General features: G+C 47.8%; 6 protein-coding genes across 6 annotated transcripts; 3 read left to right on the forward strand and 3 right to left on the reverse strand.

The window, feature by feature from the left end:
* Nucleotides 1-300: 300 nt before the first annotated feature.
* On the reverse strand, nucleotides 301-945 carry YALI1_F28995g (uncharacterized protein; the record flags this gene model as incomplete). The annotated part of the gene is made up of 1 exon (XM_068283459.1): nucleotides 301-945. The coding sequence occupies one exon, from the start codon at nucleotides 943-945 to the stop codon at nucleotides 301-303; it is 645 nt and encodes a 214-aa protein (XP_068139560.1).
* A 286-nt stretch (nucleotides 946-1,231) lies between these two features.
* Nucleotides 1,232-1,474, forward strand: YALI1_F28998g (uncharacterized protein; the record flags this gene model as incomplete). The annotated part of the gene is made up of 2 exons (XM_068283460.1): nucleotides 1,232-1,379; nucleotides 1,422-1,474. 2 exons carry the CDS (start codon nucleotides 1,232-1,234, stop codon nucleotides 1,472-1,474), a joined length of 201 nt encoding a protein of 66 aa, XP_068139561.1.
* A 3,820-nt stretch (nucleotides 1,475-5,294) lies between these two features.
* YALI1_F29038g (uncharacterized protein) lies at nucleotides 5,295-7,715 on the forward strand (the record flags this gene model as incomplete). The annotated part of the gene is made up of 1 exon (XM_505729.3): nucleotides 5,295-7,715. One exon carries the CDS (start codon nucleotides 5,295-5,297, stop codon nucleotides 7,713-7,715), a length of 2,421 nt encoding a protein of 806 aa, XP_505729.2.
* A 1,512-nt stretch (nucleotides 7,716-9,227) lies between these two features.
* YALI1_F29078g (uncharacterized protein) lies at nucleotides 9,228-12,746 on the forward strand (the record flags this gene model as incomplete). Its single annotated transcript, XM_066094366.2, has 1 exon — nucleotides 9,228-12,746. The coding sequence occupies one exon, from the start codon at nucleotides 9,228-9,230 to the stop codon at nucleotides 12,744-12,746; it is 3,519 nt and encodes a 1,172-aa protein (XP_065950438.2).
* A 904-nt stretch (nucleotides 12,747-13,650) lies between these two features.
* On the reverse strand, nucleotides 13,651-14,220 carry YALI1_F29127g (uncharacterized protein; the record flags this gene model as incomplete). Its single annotated transcript, XM_068283461.1, has 1 exon — nucleotides 13,651-14,220. One exon carries the CDS (start codon nucleotides 14,218-14,220, stop codon nucleotides 13,651-13,653), a length of 570 nt encoding a protein of 189 aa, XP_068139562.1.
* A 435-nt stretch (nucleotides 14,221-14,655) lies between these two features.
* Nucleotides 14,656-15,375, reverse strand: YALI1_F29139g (uncharacterized protein; the record flags this gene model as incomplete). The annotated part of the gene is made up of 1 exon (XM_505732.3): nucleotides 14,656-15,375. The coding sequence occupies one exon, from the start codon at nucleotides 15,373-15,375 to the stop codon at nucleotides 14,656-14,658; it is 720 nt and encodes a 239-aa protein (XP_505732.3).
* Nucleotides 15,376-15,740: the final 365 nt, after the last annotated feature.

Raw genomic sequence — 15,740 nt, forward strand, 5'->3', positions numbered from 1 at the left:
TAGGGCTCAATGACAGGTGACGACTTTTGGCAGTTGTAATCAACTAAGCTATTGAACGTGTCTCATATGAACGAAGTCATCGCCTGTCTTCATAACTCAAAATATATTACTCAATACATGCGATATGGCTCGTTACTCGTTAGATGATCATTGTGCAAGTGTGTGTCTGTGTGTCTGTGTGTCTGTGTGTGAGAGGGAGAGTGGGAAAGAGAGAGAGAGAACTGAGGATTAATGTGAAGGGTGATGAGGGCATGCTTCTTACATTAAGCAGGCTCTGCCTCTAGTTGAATCCCACTCGAGCTAACTATGGTACTGATGCAACGACCGCTTATGCCTCTGCAACAGATCCTTTCTTGAAAAGGCACTGCTACACTCGTCACATCTGTGTGGCTTCTCTTTCGTGTGGCTCAGAATGTGCCTTTGCAAATGCTCCTTTCTGTAAAACGTCCGTGTGCACTGGTTGCAGGCAAACCGACGCAGATGCTGTTTACTCGGGAGGTGTGCCACCGGTAGAAGGGGTGCATGGTGCGGGGAATGCTGCATCTGTGTGGACGGCTGCAGTTGTGCATGCATGTAGTTGAGCGGACTCGGCGGTGGAGTCACCCGTTTGGGGCTGGCCTGCATTGGCATCAGTTTCGCCTGGTAAATGTGAGGGTGCCGTTGGGCAAACACGTGATGGTAATCGGAGATACTCCAATCCTCATATGCCCGCGCCAATCCGAGGTTATATGCGCCCAACTGCTGCAGTCTCAGGTCCCACTCGTGGCGTTCACGATGGGGGAAGTTTTGACACAAGAAGTCGAGTGCCTGTGGCGTCGTTTGACACAGACGCGAGAAGCGCAGAAGACAACAGTCTTCCACGGTGTCAAAATGTGGGCTTGTTGGGTTTTGTGGGTGTCCCCCGTATATGGGCAGTTCCGACTTGACTTCTGTATAGGCCATCATTTTGGTGGTGACTTGAGGTTGCTGAATGGGAGTGTGTGATAGACGGGGGTGTGGTGTAGTGTGTTTAAGAACCAGACTAGCGGGGTTCTAGACTCTGTGTTAGTGGCGCTTTAGGGGGTGAGGCGTGTAGGTCCCTGAGATGGGCTCGTTGGCACTTTCTGGTCAACTCTACGAGAGGTATCTGTGTTCGTTGTCGTTTCGTCTGTGTCTGTGTCTGTGTACTTACGACTGCGATGTAGTAGGGGTATAACAATGTGACAGTATACCCACAAATGATTAAATCAGTATGTGCCTTGGAGTAGATCGTCTTGTTGTTGCGTCGTCGAACGTGTTGCACAATCTGTTGTCGAGTATGAGAACTGTTATGACGTGTTATTTGTTATTCCGTTTGCTCAGTTGTTCCAGAGAGATGTCGCGCAGGTTTGTAAACAGTTGTTGAATAGCTATGTTTGCCTTTGTGCAACTGTATGATCGAGTCTGTGTGTTGGTTCTTTTGGTAATATTGTGTCGAGGAGCTTTGGTGACTTGACAAGAGCAAAGTATCGGTGATGTGAAGAATTCTCGTCGAGCCTCGTATATTTGCACTAGCGCATCACCTGACCCTAGGCGACACCACTTATTAATATAGTGTCTCCTGTGGCCTCTGTATTTTTCTCTTCCTTTTTGTGGGGGACTATTGTTTGTCCGTTTCCTTGTCTCTGCGTGGACGCATCATTAAGCTTTGCCCCAGATTTTAGCTCGCCCACTTCCCCACACAACTGCATGTTAATGTGGGGAAGCGGAAAAATGTGGACCACAACACAGCACATTACGTGCAGTGGAACCACATATGTGAAGATTGAACACACATTTTCTGTAATAAAATGTACGAAGAACTCATTTGACTGTTAAATATATCCTCACACCCTTCGCCCTTCTCTCTACGTATATTATTACTCCCACCGACATGGGGTAAAAGCCCTGCGTGATGTGCAGTTACTCCAAAAGCTTGAGCTTAATAGTTGCTTGCAGCAATGAGAACAGAAGAGACAGTTCCCTCAGCAACTTCCGGATGCGGGAATGGGAGAATCAAGAGGGGATCTGGACGTAGAAAAGCGGTGAAAATGGTGGGCTTTTGAACGAGCCGCTCTAAATCAGCCTAAATTCGTAATCTATCCCCGAGGCTTTCCCCCGCCCTTTTCCCGAGTTTTTCAGACCTTCCACTCATCATTTGCTCCACTCCATTACATCGAAATTACCCCAGTCGATTGCCACCCCTTTCCCCTCTTTATTCGTGTGCACACCTTCGGTGTGGAACATGCAGCTTATGTGGGGGGGGCGTTATACTGAGGCAGACTCTGGAATTGCGACCTACGTCCTGACGACGGACCGCACACAGCACCACACGCGAGAGAAGGGAACATAAATACCGCATCTTTAGACCCACACACTGCAACTCCCCTTTCCGAGCATTAAATTGTATTTCTTACTACCTTACGGTTCCATGTGCGGCCTCCATCGAATCTGTCAATAGACTTCTATTAGTCCCAAAGCAGTGCTTAGTAGCGTTTTTGTCCCGTCCGTAACACCAACAAGTTGGTTATCTGGAAAGACGTAGAAGCAAGATCCGGACAGTTCTGGCCGCTTGCAGCCCGGCAAAAGAGGTCCCATTCTACCTCCCACATGTCGTATTTTCTTTTTCGTTTTCTTGTTCTTGTTCTTGTTCTTGTTCTTTTTCTTTTTCTTTTTCTTTTTCTTTTTTTTTCATTCTGCTGCTTCCGCAGGTGCAAAATCGGCGATGATCTATTTCATCATAAAACCATGTTTGAAACGAGGGAAGTTCTAAACGGCACTAAGCCATTCGTATGTAACATTGAGAATGCCAGAAGAAGCGACGCTGTTAGTCACGTGAGCAGGATTAGTGTGGGTAGTGTTTGTTGAGCGGGCGCCGATGGGTCTGTCAGCTTCCCGTGACTATGTCACGTGACCCAGATGCACCCCTGTAGTTCTGTGCGTCTTTGCATATTTATTTTGAGCCAAGTTTAAATAATCCGACGCCCGGGGGAGGGGAAATTAAAATGTCCGACAGTTAAGGTTTTGAAATTAAGGTGTGGGGCCGCAATTAAGGTCGGAGGGGAAGGGGTTAGGGCTGCGTGAGAATGGGTAGGGGTAGCCGAGCTGCATAAGGAGGAGGTGCCAGACCGGTAGACTAAAATGACTAGGTGAGACTTTAGTTAGACTTAGTTGGGTAGTTTAGTTATAGAGTTGCGTATCGAGATGGCTGAGACATCGCCACACAATGTCTAGGTATTTGGCATGAGACAAGGCTGTCACGGTACGTACCTGAACGGGGTAGATATTTCGGGAGATTTTTGTTGGTTCCTACAGTACTGTAAAACTGAGTCCGGTGTATCGGAGTATTATGGTATGGTTTATTATTGGCTTGTTCGGATATTCGAAGTGAGGCAAATGGTAGCTACAACACGGTGACAAAAAGGCGCAAACAAGAGGCTAGACTTGAAAGATAGAAGGCAAGTGAAGTGATGGAGGCGTTGACCAGGAGACGAAACAGTACTTCAGTAGTCTGGTTTTTCTAACGAGCCAAATTCATCCACGGAAGTGAAATAATAACCGTCATTGGAATGTTACAGTTGTCCTACAGGCAGTCTGATGAGATGAAAAGGTCGTTATTAACGGCATGTTGACGAATGAAGTTAGGAAACGGCTTCCGAGAACATCTTCCATGATAGATTTCATAATGAGTGCCACCCTGAAGTGCGCAACTTGTAAATGCCACACAATGAGGCTTTGATCACACTCACACACAGACACTCCTGTGGCCTGTTTCATGGTGTCGAATGGGCGGTGTGGGAGGCACCTCCTGCATACAAGTGATACATATATTGATTTTTTATATAGTCGTGAGGGATGTAGACAGTACAGAAGTACATACTGTTCATAGAATGGCAATCATGCCTAGTATACCTTTTAATATTGTGCATTGAAACTATTGCAAGCGGTTGCTTCACGATTGAATATTAGCAGCATCTCTAATTGGTAATACTTGGTCAACGTGTCCTATTACGACACAGCCGTGTAACTTTTGCGGAGTTGAACACACCCTGTCAACTACGACCACTACAAGTACAAGTTTATCACCCAGTGAGTTAAACCATTTTTACTAGTCTACAATTAAATCTCCTCAATGATACACTGGACATCTTCATTGATGCTCTTTCGAATCATTTTTCTGAGAACTGTTGAATTAATAAAACTCAGCTAATACAACAATAGACGTTAGATTATATATACCCATTATAGCCCTGGTCATCGATCTCTCCATCTCATCACCGTGTCTCACTCGTAGACTTTGCTGAACATGTCTCAGCGAACGAACCTTTCTACATCTACAGTGCTATGGTTAAACCTACATGGAGAGCGGGTACGGGGATAAAAATCTTCTCGTATTTGAATTATCAATCATCATGAAAAAAGTAGCATCGTTATCTTTTCAGCTGTCTCATACAACCCGAAAGACCATTGCATTGGCTTCTGTGGACTCATAGAGGTGAGTTGATACAAGCTGTCGGTAGTTTTGCTGAGTAACCACCTGTCACTACTGTAGCAAAACAAACAAAACTAACAAAATATGAAAGCATTGCTTCACTTAATCTATTATCACGTGATCCATCTCGTCCCCAAACCCCCTCCACGGTACAGTGTTTGTTTACTTTTGGTTGAGACTGTCTAGTGGTAGGGTCCTGTGCATGCTAATAGTACATACTAAATCGTTCAATGTATCTCTACACAGTAAACGTATATTAACGGTCTCAATGACAGAGTTCTTTTGTCCACTCAAATATGTGTGACTTTCTGATTCAACTCCTATAGTTTTATTTCCCCTTCGCTTTCTACATCGTCCCCCATCTCATCTTTCAAAACCTCTCACTTATCCTAAACGGGTATATGTAAGAGTTTATTTTGGTGACTGTAAGAAAGGGGTAGATTTTGAAGAGTCCTTGAACCACTTAATAGACGGTTCTGATCACAGGGTTGACACGAGAAGTGTATTTAATTGATCACTAAGACCTTATCGAATCCTTTTCCGTCCAAAAGCTCCAAAATTCACCGACTTCTCCTCCAGTTCTTGACTTACCCTACTGAGTCACGTCGTCCCAATCTGGTCTTGCTAATTGAAATCGCGTTTGTCGCGTCAGCGTAAACTTTGAGTGAGGTAACGAGTTTTCCCCATCATCAACACCACACAACAGCACGCCATACTCGACGAGCACGCACCCAACCGACACGCCGAGACCCCCATTATAATCCCCAAGCTCTGCACACACCCCATACATCACTAAATCGTCATCATGGATCTCGAAGACTCGCTTTTCCAGGACCGTTCCAACCTCTTTCTGGACCTGCTGGACTCTCCCACTCTGTCGCACAGAGAAAACATTCTGCAAATGCTCAACCGCAATGAGAAACGGTACTGTGTTTCGCTGGACGAAATCCGAGACTTTGACCGACCCTTTTGGCAAGGATTGATTGACCACCCTACGCCTTACTTGGAGGCCATGGACAATGCTCTCAAACAGATTGTGCATGGTGTTCGAGACGCTCGTCACATGTTTCCCGAGCACGAGCACTTCTATGTAGGCCTCACGGGCTCTCTCGGAAACCATATGCGAAACCCCCGAACTATCGATGCGAAGCTGTTGGGTCAACTAGTTGGAGTGGAAGGTATTGTTGTCCGAACCTCTCTCGTGCGACCCAAAGTGCTGCGATCAGTTCATTACTGTCCTGCCACCGGTCTAACCGAGTCCAAAACATACAAAGATCAGACTATGGGTGAAGGAACAGTCACCCAGGCAGCTGTTTACCCTACAGCTGACAACGACGGCAACCCACTTATCACAGAGTACGGCATGTGTACTTATATGGACCATCAGACCATCAGTATTCAAGAAATGCCCGAAAAGGCACCAGCAGGACAGCTTCCCACCAGTTTGGAGATTGTTCTTGATGACGATCTGGCCGACAAGGTGAAACCTGGAGACCGAATTCAGATCATCGGAGTCTACAGAACCCATGGAGGAGGAAATGGAAGCTCGCGGTTCCGAGCTTACGTTCTGGGAAACAATGTGGTGATTCTGAACGCCAAAAGTCACGTTGTCGAGGGAGTCTCGGATGAAGAGGTACGGCAAATCAACCTCATCAGTAAGCGAGATGATGCCTTTGACATTCTGAGTCGATCTCTGGCTCCTTCTATTTTCGGATTCGAGTACATCAAGCAGGCTGTTTTGCTGATGTTGCTTGGTGGAGCCGAAAAGAACCTGGAGAACGGTACCCATATTCGAGGAGACATTAACATTCTCATGGTTGGAGACCCCTCCACTGCAAAGTCTCAGATGCTGCGATTTGTGCTCAACTCGGCCAATCTCGCAATTGCTACTACTGGTCGGGGTTCGTCTGGTGTCGGTCTTACTGCTGCAGTGACTATGGATACTGACACTGGAGAGCGACGTTTGGAGGCTGGAGCGATGGTTCTGGCCGACCGAGGAGTGGTCTGTATTGATGAGTTTGACAAGATGAGTGACACTGATCGAGTTGCTATCCACGAAGTCATGGAACAGCAGACTGTCACTATTGCCAAGGCTGGTATTCACACCACTCTTAATGCCCGATGCAGTGTCATCGCGGCTGCCAACCCTGTGTTTGGACAGTATGATGTCACCAAGCCTCCTCACAAGAACATTGCACTGCCAGACTCGCTTCTGTCGCGTTTCGATCTACTCTTTATCGTCACTGACGAAACAAACGACGAGAAGGATCGACGAATCGCCGATCACGTGATCAAAATGCACAGATACGTGAAACCCGGCACGGAAATCGGAGCCGTCACACGTGACCAGCCTCCTCAGGTGCTTGCCGTTGGAGAGCCAGTCAAGGACACTGCCGACGATCCCATGTGGGACATTGAAGAGCAGGTACTTTCTGTCGGGTTTGTCAAAAAGTACATTCAGTACGCCAAGTCACGTGTGAGTCCCGTTCTTTCACGTGATGCCTCCAACCTCATTGTCGACACGTACACTTCTCTTCGAAACGACGACACTTCTCAGCGGACAGCTCCCATCACTGCTCGAACACTCGAGACGCTCATTCGTCTCTCCACTGCACATGCCAAGATCCGTTTGTCGTCACGTGTGGACCTGGAGGACGCTGAGGTGGCACGTGACGTGCTTAGATACGCGCTGTTCAAGGATGTGCCTGTCGAGTCTCGTGTAAAGCGACGACGACGAGCCGAGGCTGCTGTTGGGCAGGAGGTCAGTGACGTCGAGGATAATCTGGAGCACTTGGAGCTCTCTGATGACGATGGAGATAACAACGTCTACAACTCGCAAGCGTCTACAGCTCGTCAGCGGTCGTTGGCAGCTCTTCGGGCGGACTCTACGTTCGATGAAATGTCTGATTTCGTTGTTCCTTCTTCTCAGCTTGTGTCTGAGATCGATATTGAGGACTCTGTGCTCAGTTCTCAGCCTCGAGCACGACAAGGCCTGTCGACTTCGCGCCTGGACTTTTTCACCCGCGAGTTCTCCAACGTGCTACGAGCATCCAAGGACTTTGAGAACGGAGGATCCATGCACAGAGACGCTGTTCTTGAGGCCATCAACCGCTCTATCCCTGAGGAGGACAAGTTTGCCGAGGAAGAGGGATACGCAGTTCTTCAGCGACTCAGTGACGATGGTAAGATCATGTTGACCGACGACGGCGAGGTTTATTCTATTTAAGTGTTTAATTAATTGTTATAGAGATGTTGATCTAGGGAAGTAAGTAGTGGTGTACATCCTTGTACCTGTATACAACACGAGTACACATTGTAGTATCATGTAATGACATGAAGGCCATATTCAATTGTTTACGAGTACTTCGAATTGATATAAAACACTTATCACACCATATTAATTGTACCCTACTTACTCCAAATCTCTACTTCTACGATTCTTCCTACTTACCATGCCACTACTGATTATTTCGCTAAAATCGTATTTCTCGCAGATATCATGCAGGTGGAATCGGCACGGCACACGTTATCTGCAAAATCACTGAACAGGACACGTCACCATTTGGAGAACTTTTCTGTGATAATGGTGAGATTTTAGAGCGTGTATGGAGTTGAAGTACTCGTATTGGTAAATTAAAAAAGTCCCAGACTTGTTCAGACCATTAGTTCTCGTTCTGCAGGGAGTGGAAGATTCCAGAACGTTTTTTGATGGTTCGGAACTGCTTGCAGACTGTACGGCGTTTGGCTTTGTAATGGTTGCGAGATGGAGATGGGAAGTGGATGAAACAATCTTGGTGGAATGAAGTAATTAGAGGATGCAGTATGGATATGACCATGTCTTCAAAAAATCTCCAACCCCACTTTGAAAGAGTGAGACCTGTGGCGGATCAGATCTGAAATAACAATTCGACAAAAGCCATTATGGGAGAAATTGGTTTCGTTAGGATTGGATTGAGATCCTACATGAATTGGTGTTGTTTCACTGGAACCTATCATCTCTTTAATACGGTCTATGCACTCGTCGTTTCGCAGCATTCAATCATACCCACTAACGCCGCTAAACTTCCCTTTAGATTTCGACTCCCCATATTGGGACTTCGGGAAGCCGCCATAACGTTACCATTATAGTCGGAGTGCGATTTCTGTTCTGTTCTTGTGCCCTGTTATTGAAGAAAGACAAGAGTGCTACAACTTCGCGAATAGCGCAGTTATTCAAAATATGAAAACAGTAATCGATACCCCACTCCAATTGGTGTTGGCTGAGTCTTTCAAACTACATAAATCGCCCCATCTATCACTTTCGCGTACACTTCTCACGCTTAGTCAAAACCCTAATTGTGTCACCTCACCTTTAGTTTAACTCTGTCCAGGTCACCTTCTTCATCATCACCATTACGATGTGAGTATGCTCGTTTGCCGATATTGCGGAAGGAAAGCCGACTATACAACCACTTGAATTGGACAATGTGGGTTGTTTTAAGGTGTTTACTACCCACCACCTCGAAGCGCCACTTTCATAGACATGTTTGTGTCACATCTCCAACAATACTAACCCAGGACACTGGTTTCGTCACCTTCTATCGCCAGTGCCAGTCTGCACCGGGAGCTCTCCTCCCTGGTGAAACTGTACATCTGGCCTTTTGTGATTTTGTACCCCATCTTCACCTACGCCTATGTGCTGAAATACGACACCTGGATCACCGGCCAGGAATGGACATTTCTGTTTCTGGGTTCCATCATGACCACCCACGCTCTGACGTGGCTGGGAACCCACTGGAACGTCAACTTCAAGAGCGCTGTTGAATCGCGGCTCGTCTCCGACATCAAGGACGCCGATCTCATCAAGCTGTTCCCTGCCCCCAACTGTGGCGCTGCCGCCATGGTGCCCATTGTTCGAAAGGTATACGAATCCGACTCCACTACTGAGATCTCGTTTGTGTTCCAGAAGCGACGATACATTTGGAACCCTGAAACCAAGTCGTTTGCGCCTCCCCATTTCACCATTGACGACGACAACGTGACTGTGGGCGAGTTCCAGACCCCTAAGCCCGTCCGATCGGACGACCTGGAACTGGCCTACCGAGTCTATGGCCCCAACAAGTTCGATATCCCCGTTCCCACCTTTTCCGAGCTTTTCTACCAGCACGCCGTTGCTCCCTTCTTTGTGTTCCAGATCTTCTGTGTTGCTCTGTGGTGTCTCGACGAAAAGTGGTACTACTCTATCTTCACCCTCATCATGCTCGTTATGTTCGAGTCTACCGTTGTGTGGCAACGACAGCGAACCATGACCGAGTTCCGAGGTATGGGCCTTGCCCCTTACCCCGTTCAGGTCTACCGAGATAACGCCTGGTCCGAGATTCAGAGCGATCAGCTTCTGCCTGGTGACATTGTTTCCGTTACTCGATCTGGTGAGGACTCCGGTCTCGCTTGCGATATGGTTCTGATCGCCGGTACCTGTATTGTCAACGAGGCGATGCTGTCTGGTGAGTCTACTCCTCTTCTCAAGGAATCCATCCAGCTGCGTGAATCAGCTGCCACCCTCGACATGGAGGGCGAAGACAAGAACTCGATTCTGTCCGGTGGAACCAAGGCTTTGCAGGTTACTCCCCCTGAGACTAACGTGCACAGCGATATTCCTCCTCCTCCCGACGCTGGATGTGTTGCTGTTGTCACCAAGACCGGTTTCGAGACTGCCCAGGGCACTCTTGTTCGGGTCATGATTTTTGCTACAGAGCATGTTGGTGTCGGTAACGCAGAGGCCCTCTTCTTCATTCTTTTCCTGCTCCAGTTCGCCATTGCCGCCTCCTACTACGTGTGGACCGAGGGTGTTCGAATCGACCGAAACCGATCTAAGCTTCTGCTGGATTGTGTGCTCATTGTCACCTCTGTTGTTCCCCCGGAGCTCCCCATGGAACTGTCCATGGCTGTCAACTCTTCCCTAGCTGCTCTGTCCAAGTTCTACATTTACTGTACTGAGCCCTTCCGAATTCCCTTTGCTGGACGTCTTGATATCTGTTGCTTCGACAAGACAGGTACTCTGACAGAGGAAGATCTTTTGGTCGAGGGTATCACTGGTCTTGGTTCCGAGAACGACTTCATGAGCATTCGAACTGCCGCCTCTGGAGCTGCTATCCCTGACCAGACTGTCCACGTTCTTGCCGCTGCCCATGCTCTCGTCCTTCTCGACGAGGGTGATGTTGTTGGAGACCCTATGGAGAAGAACACTCTGGCCTCTATCCAGTGGACGGTTGGTGCTCATGACGTCATTTCTGCCCCCTCAAAGAAGGAGCAGGTGACTGTTCGGCGACGATTCCAGTTCTCTTCTGCCCTCAAGCGATCTTCTTCCATTGCATCCCACTCTTCGGGCCGAATGTATGTCGCCACCAAGGGTGCCCCCGAGACTATCAAGAAGATGCTGGTTTCTGTCCCTAAGGGCTACGACGAGACTTACAAGCACTACACTCGAGCCGGTAAGCGAGTTCTTGCCCTCGCTTCCAAGGATGTCAAGCTGAGCAAGGATGAGCTCATCCACATTGACCGAGAGCATGTTGAATCCGACCTTGTCTTTGCTGGTTTCCTTGTCTTCTCCTGTCCCATCAAGCCTGATGCCAAGGAGACCATCAAGATGCTGAACGAGTCTTCTCACCGATGTGTTATGATCACCGGAGATAACCCTCTCACAGGTGTCCATGTTGCCAAGGAGGTTGGAATTCTGTACCCTGGCCGAAAGACCTACATCCTGGACTTGTTCAATGGCAAGCTTGCTTTCCGAACTGTCGATGAGGTTGAGGTTGACTACGCTGATCCTGCCAAGCCCCTTGATTCCAAGTACCTTGATGGTACCCATGATGTCTGTGTTACTGGATCTGCTATTTCTTCTCTCACCTTTTCTCACCCTTCCATCGGTGATATCATTCGACACGCCTGGGTTTACGCTCGAGTTTCTCCTTCCCAGAAGGAGACTCTTGTGTCCCACATGAAGGATCTTGGATACATGACTCTCATGTGCGGTGACGGCACTAACGATGTTGGAGCTCTTAAGCAGGCTCACGTTGGTGTTGCACTTTTGAACGGTACTGTTGACGGTATGAAGAAAATGGCCGACAATGCTCGAATTACTACTCTCCAGAATGTTTACAATAAGCAGTGCGAGATGATGCGAAAGTGGGGCCAGAAGGATCCTCCTATTCCTATGGCCATTGCTCACTTGTACCCTCCCGGTCCTCTCAACGTCCACTACGTCAAGGCTATGGAGGCTCGAGGTGTTGAGCTCGATGAGAAGACCAAGGCTCAGGTTGCCATTCTTTCTGCTCAGCCTGTTGTTGCTGGACAGCCTCAATCCACTGCTGCTGCAACCCAGGCCTCTGCCCTTGCTGATAAGCTTGTTGGAATGTCTTCCGAGGATATGGACGAAGCTCCCACTCTCAAGCTGGGAGATGCCTCTGTTGCTGCCCCCTTCACCTCCAAGCTCGCTAACGTTTCTGCTGTCACGCACATTGTTCGACAGGGTCGATGTGCTCTGGTCACCACTATCCAGATGTATAAGATTCTTGCTCTGAACTGTCTGATTTCCGCTTACACTCTTTCCATTCTGTTCTTTGCCGGCTGTAAGACTTCCGACTCCCAGGCCACCGTCTGTGGTCTGCTGCTATCTGTCTGCTTCATCTCCATCTCTCGAGGTAAGCCCATCGAGAAGCTGTCTAGAGAGCGACCTCAGCCCGGAATCTTCAACATTTACATCATGGGGTCCATTCTCGGTCAGTTTGCCGTCCACATTGTCGCACTGATCTACATCCGAACCGAGGTGTACAAGATTGAGCCTAGAGAGAACCTGACGGATCTTGACCGAAAGTTTGAGCCCTCCATTCTCAACACAGCCATGTATCTGTTGCAGCTGGCTTCTCAACTGTCTACCATTGCTGTCAACTACCAGGGCCGACCTTTCCGAGAGAGCATTCGAGAGAACCGACCTCTGTACTTCGGTCTTCTAGGAGTTGGTGCATTTGCTTTTGCCTGTTCTACCGAGTTCATGCCCGAGATCAACGAGCAGCTGCAGCTGGTGCACATGCCCGATGTGTTCAAGGTGCAGCTCACCACCACCATGGCTCTTGACCTGGGAGTGTGTTGGTTGATTGAGCTTGTGCTCAAGCACTTCTTCTCGGATTACAAGCCTAGCGATGTTGCCCAGCGACACGCTACCGAGATTGACGATGATGTTCGGGAGCCCCTGCCCCTGGAGGAAAAGAAAAACCAGTAGAGAGTTTAGAATAATGAATTAGATGTATTTTACAGATATCTGGGTGTGCCGTGTCCCTGTATAGTTGTGGACGGTGTAACATGGAAGTATTGGCTACAAATGACGACTTGTCTTCATCTGGCGCATAAGGAAGGTGTCTCGAGGGGTGCACCTACTACAAGTGCCAGTGATTAAATATGTATGTACATACTGTACATACTGTATGTAGCTCTTCTTTATCTATTAAAACATTACTGTAATACATAGCATAGTATATCGTATAGGTACAGCTAGAATGGGAAGTAGACACAGCCAGCACTCCATGTTCTTAGTGCCCACCGCGGGTAGAGATGACTGAAGGAGCTCTGTTACCTGCACTATAGCACTAACATAAGTATCATGAATCTCCTGAGTCTCTGGAGTGACAGTTGGGTTATCATTTTTCTCAACAGCAACATCGGAAGTATGCACTAAGATATTTGTGTCCATGGATGTGCCTTGGACAAGTCCCTTATCATTCCGCTCCTCAAAGGTTCCAATAGTGTCTGTGGACAAAGTCCATGTTGGTATCAATGAAATCTGTGGTGGTATCACTGAAATCATCAGGGAAATAATGTTTGTGTGGTGACGTATGCAGTTCTCATTGAAATGCCAGAAGCACAGTCGACATCCATCGAATGTGTCTGCCTCTACTGACGATTCAGATTTTGTTGCAGCCATGTTCACGACAGTGGTATCAGGATCCAGGGGATCAAGGATGCAGGCGACAGGCACATCAAAAGCACCACCTGAAATAGCTGAGGACTGCATATATTTTCAGCGGATCGGAAATGTCTAAGAACTTCGTCTAACATTCGTCTTTTGGGACCATGGATCTCCTCTGTCTCTTTCACTCCCAGGTGACGCTTCGTCAGAGAAGTTCGCTCTACAAGGCAGTCAAAACCCCCCTTGGAAAACTCATACCAGGTAAGTCTGTCAATGCATCTCTTCGCCTGGTCTTGAATATCGATAATAGGTGAGTTGGTGGCGGACATCCGAGTGGTCGAGCTCTTCGAAGCTTCGTCATTTGGGCAGAGGGCAGCGAGCGTGTCATGGCAACTGATTTTCTGTAAGTTGGGAATAATTCATCTATCTTCTGAAGGCTTCCCTCTGTCACAATATGAACGAGTTCCATATTTAAACACAGGTGAACTAGAAAGTTGCGGATGATATGGACCACCACTTTCTCCAGAAAGCCGTATCCTGGTAGGCGGGCGAAATGGGGAACTTCAGTGGTCTTGACTGCGGTAGTGCTGCTCATAGTCATCTGAATACTCTTTTTGGAGTGGCGCTGAGGAAGATTGACGTTACCTTGGATACAAGGACCTGAGAGATAGAGCGCACACCTGTCTAGGCTGTGTGTGCGTCGAAGGGCATGCTGACCGCAGCTGTCTTTCCAGTATAACAGGAATTGAAGACAGCAATCTGGATGGGCAGACTGGACTGAGAAGAACATGCGGTTCCTGTCACCGGTATTCGAGCTGGAACGGAGATGTTGGGCGCATATGGAGCTCTTGGAGCAAAATGGCCCAAGACAGGAAGCCCTGGGGCTTCGTTGGGTAATCTGGGTATCTCCTCAAATCTGCTGTTGGGGACAGTCCACATTTTGAGTGCAGACATGGTGTATTTATCGGTCATGCAGATTTCAGTAACCTCAACAACCCATTCACCTCTTGAAACACCGGAGGGGACGTTACAGTATTAATTTATGCATGCACGATAAGGACGAAATTACCTGTGTGCATGAGCTGAGCAGTTGATTCTCACAACATGGACTTTTCCACCCATTGAAAATACATATACGGGGACATGCTTACAATAATTATACAGACTACGCCACTGTAACATTACAGATGTAGTATTCCAATATTATATAATAAACCGTCCTTACCTACAACCTAGCCTTGACTCGGTACTTTCTCTTCATCTCGTTGAGAAAGCTCCAATTGGTCAGAATTCGCTGTTGGTCTTCGGGCTCTTCCCTGTCGACCACAGTGATGGACTCTCGTCGCCACTTTTCGTACACCTTGAACACGTTTCTGGATGCCGCGGAGATGAAGGACAGCAGCTGGTACTTTTCACTGGTCTTGGAAACAGACTCGGGGGTGATGAGCAGACACTGGAACAGTTTAGGGTGCTTCTGGGCTGTTTTGACCATCATATCGGAGCCCTTTCCATCACCTAACCCAACAAACAGCGTCTTGTTCTGCAGCAGAGGATGCTGTCTCTCTCTCAATGCCTGAATGACCATGTAGGGGTCTTTGTCGCCAACATGCTGGGAGTCAAGAGCAATCACGCCGTTGAGGAAAAGACGGTGTTTTTGAAGCATCTCCTGCTTCAAAGACCAGAACAAATTGGCATTGTCACGGTTACCATCTCCAATGTAGAAGAGAGTTACCCGGCTATGTTTACCACTGACCATGCCTGTTCTACCTTGGTAGAGAGACACGGGGATGGAGGAGACTGTCGTGGTGCTTTTGAACATTTTCTGTTTCGTTGATAGTGACAAAAACACCCACCAATTTAGTGCCGTCTCATTATATATATATAATCCGCCTTTGCGCCCTTTTAGTGTTTCAGAACCCCACATAGAAAGCGGGGATATGCACATACGCTAGCTTTGATTAAATGTGGGCGTGGCTCCGTTGGACATAATCTTGCATAATCGGGTAGTCCAAAAGTTGTAGTAGTTTTTCTTGACTGTTGCTGTAAGCCATTGATTCTCTGATGTCGGGTCTGTAGACGCGTATCATGGTTCCTTTAACTCATTAACTGCCACCTACAAGTAGTGGTCTTCTATTTGTCTGAAATATTAATTTGGGGGGAGGGGGCTGAAAACGTTACCCCACTATTTTGCACATCATACGACTCTGACGTCGCTACAATATGTACAGCCTTATACAGTCATACCAGTTAGTTACTATACATATACACCCACGTTGGAAATGTCATCGTGAGCTAAAGGAGTGAGGGTCT

Source organism: Yarrowia lipolytica, chromosome 1F (assembly GCF_001761485.1).
Source record: "Yarrowia lipolytica chromosome 1F, complete sequence".
Taxonomy (NCBI): domain Eukaryota; kingdom Fungi; phylum Ascomycota; class Dipodascomycetes; order Dipodascales; genus Yarrowia; species Yarrowia lipolytica.